Source organism: Sciurus vulgaris, assembly GCF_902686455.1.
Source record: "Sciurus vulgaris genome assembly, chromosome: 3".
NCBI lineage: Eukaryota > Metazoa > Chordata > Mammalia > Rodentia > Sciuridae > Sciurus > Sciurus vulgaris.
Window position 1 is genome coordinate 5,585,890 of NC_136463.1, and position 10,862 is coordinate 5,596,751.

Here is a 10,862-nt window from a genome sequence, read left to right on the forward strand (position 1 = left end):
AAGCAACTCAGCAAGACTCTGTCACAAAAAAAGTGGGGGTGGGGGTGGGCTGGGAATGTCATCTCAAGAGCACTTGCCTAGAATGTTCAAGGGTCTAAGTTCAATTCCTGGTCCTGTGGGGATGGGGAGGAGTGTTCAGTTCATACTAACTTTTGATGTTGAACTTGATAACCTGGTTAAACGGGGTTCAGCAGGTTTCTCCACTGTGAAAATACTCTTCTGCTTCTTTTAGAAGAAAGTCTCTATGCACAGTCACACATAAGGAGTGGGAAATTATGCTCCACCTTGGAGAATCTACGAAAAGTATTCGGAATTCTCCTGAATGAGAAATGAGCCTACTCTTCCCCATTATTCATTTATCCAATTACTTATTAGTATTAGCATGGACTCATGGATTTGTTTTTCATACTTTGGGTTATAATCCAATGCTACACTCATTTCGTTGACGTTCTTATTTTTTTTAACATTATCAAGGTATAATTTACAAGAGGACACACCATTTTAAGCACATGTTTAGGTGAATCTTAACCAATGCCTCCCCTTGGGGAATTCCCAGTTCCGGCCCTGGCGCACCATAGATGCCTGCAAGAGTCCATGGACCAGGGACTTGGAGGCTGACGTCAACTTCCCATTCCAAGTCTAGAAAAGTCCAAGTTCCCCACTGGGGGTAAATAAAGTCGCTAAGGGGCAAAAACATACAGACATCAGCAGTTACTTTCTCTGCAGTCAGCAGCTCACAAACTTTCCTAAATGGTGCCAAGGAGATCTGGAGTGGAGCGTAAAGGTGCTGGCGTGACAGATCTGGGCCCGACCACTCCTCCAAGGGTGGGTGGGAACACTTTCCCAGCCTCCTTCCTGTGTGCCCACTCGAATTCCCTGCCCTCGTTCCTGCCTTTCACACCCTTTCAGCAGCGCCTCCCTCAGAGCGCTCCGGGTGGGGACGTAGGAGGGGCGGGCGCGCAGGAGCCTCTTCAAGTCAGGCGGGGCCCGGCGTCGGAGGACCCGCGGGCGGGCTGCGCTGAGGGCAGGCCCAGCCGAGGGAGGGACGTGGGGGGCGGGACCCTTGGCATTTGTCCCAAGGGGCGGCGCCGGGGCGCGAACGGTCCGGGTCCCTCCCAGGCGGGAGCAGAACAGGCGGCGCCAGGCGGCCGCGGAGCCATGGACGGCAGCGGGCCCTTCAGCTGCCCCATCTGCCTGGAGCCGCTTCGGGAGCCGGTGACGCTGCCCTGCGGCCACAACTTCTGCCTCTCCTGCCTGGGCGCTCTCTGGCCGCACCGCAGCGCGGGAGGCACGAGCGGTTCCGGAGGCGCAGCCCGCTGCCCTCTGTGCCAGGAGCCCTTCCCTGACGGCCTGCAGCTCCGCAAGAACCACACACTGTCCGAACTGCTGCAGCTCCGCCAGGGCTCCGGCCCAGCCATGCCCTCCCCGGCCCCCGGCCCTGCCCGGGGCACGACGCCGGAGCCCTCGGCACCCAGCGCTCCGCCGAGCGCTCCGGAACCGTCCGCTCCGTGCGCGCCAGAGCCATGGCCCACCGGCGAAGAGCCCGTGCGCTGTGACGCGTGCCCCGAGGGCGCGGCCCTGCCCGCGGCACTCTCTTGCCTCTCCTGCCTTGCCTCCTTCTGCCCCGCGCACCTGGGCCCGCACGAGCGCAGCCCCGCGCTGCGCGGGCACCGCCTGGTGCCACCGCTGCGCCGGCTGGAGGAGAGCCTGTGCCCGCGCCACCTGCGGCCGCTGGAGCGCTACTGCCGCGTGGAGCGCGTATGCCTGTGCGAGGCCTGCGCCGCCCAGGAGCACCGCGGCCACGAGCTCGTGACACTGGAGCAAGAGCGCGCGCTCCAGGAGGTGGGGTGTGGGCACCTCAGGCGGCCAGCGGGGGGGTGACTGGCCGTGCGCGAGCGGGCCGAGGGCCATGGATCCCACGCTCTTCTTGGGTTATGTCTTAATTTCCTCTGAGGATCTTTACAGTCCCGGCTTGACAATGTCAGTTGCTCGCGGTGGTGGAGATGGGAAGGTGGGAAGGAGGGACTAGTGAGATTTCTAAAGAGGACACTGAGGGCGAGCAGGGGACTTGAACATGGGTTAGTGTCTCTGGGGCGGCAGGAAGCCGGGTTAAGCCCCCAGAGCCTGGTAGGGGCCGGGAGCTGCTAGTTCCAGCAGCGGCAGCGGTGCTGATGCGGCTTGGCTCCAGCCGGTCCCAGCTCAGATTTGCCTAGGGCAAATCTGATGGGTGTGGCAGGCGACAGAGTGTGACAGAGGGTGGACTGGACACACAGGTCCTCTGTCTAACTGTTCCAGGCTGCGGTGGGAGCATGTGCGCAGCGTCCGCTACTTCCCGCCCCCAGTTTCCTTTGGCCCTTTGCCGGGTCCAGACGCCTCTGGCCTTGGGATTTTCCGTCTCTCCTGCCTGGAGCAATGACTCATAAGACCCAGGGGATTTGCCTGGAATCCCCTTTTTTCAGGCCTGGGTTGGGGATACAGGCTCTTTAGAGACAGTGATCCCCAGGACTGATTAATGCCCTCTTGTGTGGTAACACTCACACCCCACTTTCTTCCCTACTGAGGAAATTCTCAAATGAATTTCAGCAACATTGGGATCAGAGGATAGCTGATGGCCCTGTATTGGTGGGGCTGATCAGAGGAAGGCAGACACCCATGGTCAGCCTGCCCCCTCACCCGAAATTTGGTAATGCCACCCCCCTGGGCTGAAGGCACCTCTGGCATTATGGAATATGATGGCCACTCCAATCCCGTCCAAGCACAGATCTCTCCCTGGTCACCACTCCCCTCTACCCTGGCAAGTCCCAGGAACTTTGTAGGGCTGGGGCCTCGGCCTGACCCAGTACTCAAAGAGATGTCCTCGACAGGCTGAGCAGCCCAAAGTCCTGAGTGCTGTGGAGGACCGCATGGATGAGCTGGGTGCCTGCATTGCACAGTCCCGGCGCACGGTGGCCCTCATCAAGGTCAGACCCTCCCTAACCCCCATCCCTGTGCACCTCCTGGCAGAGTGACTGTTTGGCATGGTACAATCCTGCTCAGGGCACTGTCAGTCCCCACTAAGCATGAGTGTCTCCCCTGACCTGTCACAGATCCAGCTCCTCCATCCCCCTAAGAGTGCAGGCTGGCCCTGTGAGGTCAAAGGCCAGGCCTGCTCTCTGCCCTCATTGCTGTCTCCACTGCCGTCCTAACAGAGTGCCGCGGTGGCAGAGCGGGAGAGGGTGAGCCAGCTGTTTGCTGAGGCTGCAGCCGCCCTGCAGGGCTTCCAAACAGAGGTACTAGGCTTCATCGAGGAGGGGGAGGCTGCCATGCTGGGCCGCTCCCAGGGCGACCTTCGGCGACAGGAGGAACAACGCAGCCGTCTAAGCCGGGCCCGCCACAACCTCAGTCAGGTCCCCGAAGCCGACTCGGTCAGCTTCCTGCAGGTGAGGGCAGCTCATGTGCCACAGTGGAACCGGGGTCGGGTGGAAGGTGGAGGCGGGGCGAGTGCTCGGCCTGCCAGGGCAGTGCCAGGCTCTGGGTGGGGCTGCCCCCACACCTGGAGGCACTGTGACCAGTGGAGACCTAACCAGCATTTGCGTGGTGCAGGACCTCCTGGCACTACGGCTGGCCCTGGAAGAGGGGTGCGGCCCTGGACCTGGTCCCCCCAGGGAGCTCAGCTTCACCAAGTCCTCTCAAGCCGTCCGGGCAGTGAGAGATGTGCTGGCCTCAGCCTGTGCCAGCCAGTGGGAGCAGCTGCGGGGGCTGGGCAGTGATGATGGGCTGCAGAAGCCGGGCTCAGAAGGTGAGTGTCCCCTCAGGTGACTCACTCACCCCTGGGCTGCTCACACAGGCCCCCAGGCCTGGTGCCCATTCAGGAATGGAAGAGGGAAACTGTTCTTGGCACAGGGAGGGGCCTCAAACCTGCCAGGGACTGGAGCCGCCACCTCTGATGATCAGTCAGCTCTTTCGCTACAGCTTGGAGGGCAGAGGGGGCTTCTGGCCTAGCTTCTAGCTTCAGAGGGGCTGAGACCCAAGGAGCAAGAGATGCACAGCTCAGGCACAGACGTGTATGAGCACATGAGGGGGCATGTTAGGGTGTGTGTCTGTCCCCAGGTGACTCTGAGAGGGAGGTGGGTGGAGGGAGTTGCAGTCACAGGCTCTGGGGTGTGCACTGTGCTCAGCTCTGCCTCGGGCAGTCTGGGGAGATATGCTTGCCACTGTCTCCTCTTCTGCAGCTGACAGCGAGTCCCAGGACCCTGATAGCACAAACCTCCTGGAGAGTGACATTCCCAGGGACTATTTCCTCAAATGTAAGTAGACACTGCCCTCCTGCTCCCCCACGGGTCTCATAAACGGCCCCCGCGTGGTACTGACGCCCCTCCCTAGTCCCTGGGGTGAATGAAGTCAGGTTGGGGTCGCCTCCTGGGGTGTTCAGTTCAGCTGGTGGCAGAAGAGGGGTGAAGCTGTGTTTAAGCGGGGCGGGGACCATCGCATCTGAGTCTGACCCTGAGCCCTGCATCTCTCTTCCGTCTGTGGGGTCAGTCGCCTACATCGTGGACTTGGATAGCGACACGGCAGACAAGTTCCTGCAACTCTTTGGAACCAAAGGTGTCAAGAGAGTGCTGTGTCCCATCAATTACCCCGAGTCACCCACTCGCTTCACCCACTGCGAACAGGTGCTAGGGGAAGGCGCCCTGGACCGTGGCACCTACTACTGGGAGGTAGAGATCATTGAGGGCTGGGTCAGCGTGGGGGTCATGGCCGAAGGCTTCTCCCCACAAGAGCCCTACGACCGGGGCCGGCTGGGCCGCAACGCGTATTCCTGCTGCCTGCAGTGGAATGGACGCAACTTCTCCGTCTGGTTCCATGGGCTGGAGCTGGCTCTCCCCCAGCCCTTCTCGCCCACGGTCGGGATCTGCCTGGAGTACGCTGACCGGGCCCTGGCTTTCTACGCCGTGCGCGATGGCAAGATGAGCCTGCTGCGGAGGTTGAAGGCCTCCCGGCAACGTCGCGGGGGTGCCCCGGCCTCCCCTGCTGACCCTTTCCAGAGCCGCCTGGACAGCCACTTGGCAGGGCTCTTCGCTCACAGGCTCAAGCCCGCCTTCTTCCTGGAGAGTGTGGATGCCCATCTGCAGATCGGGCCCCTCAAGAAGTCCTGCATATCTGTGCTGAAGCGGAGGTGATGCGGGGCCATCCTCCTGCCGCAGCTCAGCCCTTGGGGGCTTGAGTCTGGGGACTCGTCCTGCCCCCAGGGAAGGCATCCTCCTTCGAGGCCTCCTGCAGCCTCTCTAGAGGCTTCCACCTCCTATAATTTGGCCTTCCACCGCTCAGGGAGGAGGACCTTTAGTCTTGTTTCTGGAAGAGAAAGCTTCAACTGGGACGGATCCAGTCTGCCCCAACCCCTCCTTTTCCAGGTTTTTAGAACAGTGCCTGGCACACAGTAGGTGCTCAATAAACGTTTGCTGAATGAATGACTCCTTTTTCAGTCCCTTTTAAAAAGAATTCTCAGGACTTCTCAGCTTTCAACAGCTGGCCTAACGTGGGCAGGTGAGAGATGGAACCGAGCCCCTTCAGGGCACCCCCACTCCCTAGTTCTCGGCAGGGGCAGCCAGAGGTGGCTTCTTCCACAGGCTCCAGCCCCGTGGTCGTCCTGGAGGCTCCTGTATTTGCTTTGGACAGGCCAGCTCCTACCAGCTTTTCATCCTTGAAGCCACAGCCAGTTCTGGACCTGCCCTTTGCTGGTTGTGGCCAGAATAAAACACAGAGGTCACCTCCCAAGAGCAGGGCAGGACACCTGGGGAAGGGCAGGAGTGGCAACCGAGGCTTCTTTCACATCCACCCCTCAGCCCAGGGAGCCATGTGCCTGAGCCCACCCAGGGTGGCACACTGACACACTAGGTCCTACGTCTCCGGGAGAGGACAGCCTCAGCCTCGGGTCTCCGCAGGCAGCTGTGTATCTGCACCACAACGCTGGTCCTCCAGTCTGGGGACCCCAGGGCAGTCTCTGCTGCCTCAGCACCTCCCTCGCCCCACCTGGCCTGGGTCTCCACAGCCTTCTGGGCACCTGTGTTTCTAGGCCGGCTCCCTCTCTGTTCTCCATGGCCCAGTGCACCCCAGAGTGGGCCTGGAGGGTAAGGGGCAGACAGAGAGGCCTCCCAGCGTCCCGTAAGGTCAGGCGGGACAATGGGTGAGTTATACAGCCAGACAGCAAGGCCAAACAAGTCCTGCCCCAGCCCTGGGCAGCTAAAAATAGGCCCTCCCTCCCAGCCTGGGGGCGGCACAGCCAGGATGTTGTTTTTCCGGGCGGGGCCTCCCTGCTCCTGGCTTTGTGTTTCAACCTCGTTCCCATGGCACCCACAGGTCCCACAGCTCCCCAGTCACCCAGCAAGGGGGCCACTCCACTGCCCAGTGTGGCTGTCAGGGGCTTCCTCCAGCCCCTCCCCACCTGCTGCTAGTCGCCACCTTCCTCAGGCCTGGCCTGCCCCTTGGCTACCTGCTCTGTCCCATCTCCTCCCTCAGCTTGGCACCATCCACCCCACATGCTTCTCTTACTGGGGAACCCTCTGCTCCCAGACCCTGCAGGAAGCCCTGACATGTTCTGGAATGTGAGTTTGACAAATAGGCCCGGAGCTTCCTTGGTGGAATTTGACCTGACTGATCACATTCTTGCCACAACCACTCACAAGTGTGCCACTTTCAGATTTTGGAGATGGGCACAGAGCCTTGTGCAACAAGCTTCTCAATCCCAAATCCCAGCACCATGGTCTTACAACTTAGAGTGGGGGATTGGTTCTCCTGTGGCTGCGCAGCTAGCAAGGGGCTGGGGCTGGGGCTGGGGCCCAGGTTGCAGAACCTCAAGTCTGAAGTGCGACCCAGGACTCTGCTCTTCTTCTGTGACCCTAGGATAGCGCTAGAGGGGAAGGTGTGGGAGGAGTGCCTTTGTGCGGCGGCAGCCTTCTGGGTGTATGCCTGTGTGGTGCAAGTGTGTGGTTGCAGCCCAGGGCCTTGCAACGATATTCTGAGAAGACCTAGGAGGATGGGCTAGGTGGGCTAAGAGGAGAAGGAAACAGGGTGGGAGCTGCCCCCTCACCCCCTGCCAACACTTTAGACAGAGATGATTTTATTCAAAAAAATCTGAACCACAGATCTAGTCCCACTACCATTTATAGATGAATCCCAGGCACAGAGGCAGCAAGGAGTTGCTCAAGGCGGCCCTGTCCAGGCCACTCTCCGCACTCCACAGCTTAGGTGTGTCCTGTGCTTAGAAATGTCTAAACACACACACACTCACAGCCCTGCCTCCCAGCACTGTGGCTGTATAAGAGCTGCCCTTCGCCAGGCCCTGTTCCCACGGTCCCCAGAGTCTTGGCAGAGCTGCCCCAGGGTCTGTGGTCTCAGCAGCCCCTGCCAGAGCCCCTGCCAGTCTAGACAATGGCGGAGGGTGAAGGTTTGGAGCTATGGTGCTGTGAGCCGAACACGGCACTTCTGGGCCAGGCGTGGAGCCAACCTCTACTTGAGTCTTGTTTCTGTGGGAAATATGCTCCAGCGCTCCAAACAACCCGCGGAGAGAGGGCCTTCTGCATCCCCCGCCTCTTGGCAGCTGGAGACTGCCAGGTCCTGAAGCCCTCCCGGAGCGCAGGGAGGCCCACAGTCCTCTTCTGGCTCTCTTCTGTCCCCTCCCAAGGCCCAAGGAACATCACCTCCCCTCCTCCCAGGGAGAGAGGGTGAGGCTGGACCCGAGACTGTGGCTAAACTGGAGGCCTGGCCAGGAAGATGGGGCCGACCTGGGCGTGGTTGAGGTTTGCAGACAGCTCCGTTGGGCTGTAGCTTGTTTTTGCCTCTGGGAGGAAAAGAGCGTTGAGCTGCAGCGTCAGTATCCCACTCAAGTCCACACCCAGCGCACGCTCCCCTGCAGGCCAGCATTCCGAATCTGGAACATGGGTTCATTCACTTTCTGCACAGTCATACCTTCTGGAAGATGCATAAGAACTCAGGACTGCTGGGCTTGGAAACACACGCCTGTCATCCCGGCAGCTCAGGAGGCAGGTGGATCACATGTTCAAGACCAACCTGGGCCACTTAGCAAGACTCTGTCTAAAAATAAAAACAAAAAGGGCCAGAGATGTAGCTCACTGATTAAGCACCCCTGGGTTCAATCCCCAGTACCTGGGGTTGGGGGGAAGAAGGGCAGGGCTGGGGCTGGGGGTGTAGACTGCTTGCCTAGCATGTAAGAAGTCTTGGGTTCGATTCCCAGCACTGCAGAACAACCAAAAGCAAATGAACAAACCCCCAAAGAGAACAGCAGAAGGCCGTTGGTCATCTTCATGGGCTCCGGATGGAGAACCTCGATGTCCTTTGAAAGAACTCTTAGAGAAGGGGTGGCAGAGGGAGCCCATACCACGGATGACACAGACCCAGTGGTACACCAAGCCAGCACTGGGGCAGGAAGGCAATATTCTATGCTGTTTTGTATATCTTATCTTTACATGACGTTCAAATATTGAATTTTACCACATAATACCTCATATCTTGATTTAATATACAAACAATGCTTTTTTGGGTCCAGCATGGAAAAGTGGTTTTGTGTGTGAGCTTTGGAATCGGAAATTTAAACTGGGGGTATACAGTTCAAGGTACAGCTGGTCCCACGCATGCTTAGTGTGCATGGGGCCCTGGATTCAATCCCCAGCAACATGAAACAAAATCAAACAAACACAAAACAAACAGTGAGAATCAGAAAATCTTGGCTAAAAATTCTACTTCGATCTTTTCCTAACTGTGTGCCTTTGAGCAAGCCACTTGGCCCCTCTGTGTCTCAGCCTCCCCTGTCGCTCCTGTCCTTGAGCTCCCTGGTACAGAGGTGTCCCTCCAGCCTTGCTCCTCAGTGTAGGGGTTCAGCGTCTTCAGAAATGACCCCACCTCTCTCCAGCTTTCTGGGGTTTGGGAGGCACAAACGTGGAAATGGACAGCAGAGGTTTGTATAAACACCCCTCCAGCGGGAATCGCTCAGAACAGACCTGGCAGCTGTGTCTGGGGAAGTTGAACTTTACAGAGCCAGGAGATCCGGGCTGGGAGCCTCAGGGTGGGGCCCATCTCCATAGCAACCAGAAATAGCCCCAGATGAGCAGATGAGTGTTGGCCCTGCCGCCTGATGAAGGAGCAGGGAACTTATGTTCCCATAATACCCACAGCCAAAAAAGGACCTGCCCTGAAATAACTCACATCCACATCACCAACTTGTCACTTGTATCTGCCACTCCATCACAGCTCAGCTAGTGCAAAGGGCAGAATGTTGAGGGTTACCGAGAGCTTTCTTTTTTTCTGTCTGACTTATTTGGAAGACTATAACTGGCTGGGTGGAAAAAAACTCAGTGTATCAAGCATGAATCTGTTCCACAACACTCCGGTACAAGAAATGTCCACTCTTATATTTATCCTAAGTCTGATAAAACTTGAAGCTGGGCACTGCGGTGCACACCTATCATCCCAGCAACTTTGAAGACTGTGTCGGCAGGATTGCAAGTTTGAGGTCAGCCTCAGCAACTTAGCGAGGCCCTAAGAAACTTAACAAGACCCTTTCTCAAAATAAAGTATTAAAAAAGGGCTGGGAATGTGTCTCAGTGGTTAAGTACCCCTAGGTTCAATCCCCGGTACCAAATAAATACAAAAAGTAAAAATTGGTTTATGAGCTACTCTGCTAAGAGGGTAAAAAATTCAACCCCAGCTGGTTGGGGGCCTTCTCCTCTGGTGGAATAGTAATCTGGGGTTTACATGGTGCCTTGAGGGTGGGAGAACTTCTAATCTCCTGTCCACCAGGGCTGCTGCTGGAAGGCTCACTGTCCCAACCCTAGTGCTCCTTGCTGTGGCCAAGGCCTCGCTCTCCTGGGTCAAGGTTTGGGGATTGTCCCATACCATGGTCTCTTTCTCCAAACCCACAGTATTGGTTTATGAGGGCTGTCACGACAAAGTATCACGAACTGGGTGGCCTAAGCAATCCAGTTGCATTGCACAAAGCTGGAGGTCAAGCGTCCAAAATCAAGGTATCCACAGGCTTGGTTCCTTCTGGAGACTGAGAGATGACAGGCCCGTGCTGCTCTCCTAGCTCCTGGTGGTGGCTGGCTGACAGGGTGAGCCGTCTACCACCCGTGACTGGTAGACCTCCTGCAGAGGTCTGTGTCTGAGTTTTCATACGGTGCCCCATATGACTTATGGGGCACCACCAGTCATAGTGAATTAGGTCCCCCCTCAACGACCTCACCTTAACTAGTCATGTCTTCAACAACCCTAATTCCAACAAGGTCACATTCTGAGGGGTTTGGGGTTGGAACTTCAACATACGAATCTGGGGGAAAGGAACACAGTCAGCACGTTCTCTGTCTGTGACTGCGGCTGGAACTCCGCCAGCCCCATTTCAGCCCCATTCCTCCCTGGGCGGTTGCGTCCTGCCAGGCTCTGCCAGCAGGGGGCTCTAGGAAGGCCTGCAGGGCTGGAGCTCCTGCTACCCCTCTGCACACTGCCCACCCAGCTTCGCCTGGACAGCTGCTGTTCCAAGGAATCCAGTTTTCGTGTTTCTGACCCTTGCAGAACCCACCACCCAGAGCCCTTTTCAGAGACACCCGCACCCGCTGGCAGGTGCCTCTCCTCAGTCCCCGGGTTTTTCATCCAAGTTCATTTGTTTTAATAAAATTCCAACATTTTTCTTTGGTCTCCTGGTCCTGGGGCTGGTGACTGCCTCTTGCGGTTGTTATCTTTATGACACCTTAGAATTTTTTGTTCTACTTTTTCAGTTATCTAGTTAACTTTTGGGCTGGGGAGATAGCTCAGCTGGTAGAGTGCTTGCCTCACAAGCACAAGGCCCTGAGTTCAAAAAACAGACAAAAAAACTC

The 10,862-nt window shown here is 57.5% G+C and overlaps 1 protein-coding gene across 1 annotated transcript; it reads left to right on the top strand.

The window, feature by feature from the left end:
- The first annotated feature begins 1,121 nt into the window (after positions 1–1,121).
- Positions 1,122–5,450, top strand: TRIM47 (tripartite motif containing 47). The gene is made up of 6 exons (XM_079135221.1): positions 1,122–1,842; positions 2,865–2,960; positions 3,189–3,419; positions 3,583–3,778; positions 4,212–4,286; positions 4,519–5,450. The coding sequence occupies exons 1-6, from the start codon at positions 1,159–1,161 to the stop codon at positions 5,157–5,159; spliced, it is 1,923 nt and encodes a 640-aa protein (XP_078991347.1). The 5' UTR covers positions 1,122–1,158; the 3' UTR covers positions 5,160–5,450.
- The last annotated feature ends 5,412 nt before the right edge of the window (positions 5,451–10,862 follow it).

Excerpts from the sequence above, each read along its gene's own strand:
- TRIM47 (XM_079135221.1), top strand. The coding sequence starts at position 1,159 with ATGGACGGCAGCGGGCCCTTCAGCTGCCCCATCTGCCTGGAGCCGCTT. Across the intron at positions 3,779-4,211 it reads GCAGAAGCCGGGCTCAGAAG|CTGACAGCGAGTCCCAGGAC; the intron begins GTGAGTGTCCCC and ends CCTCTTCTGCAG. Across the intron at positions 4,287-4,518 it reads CAGGGACTATTTCCTCAAAT|TCGCCTACATCGTGGACTTG; the intron begins GTAAGTAGACAC and ends CTGTGGGGTCAG.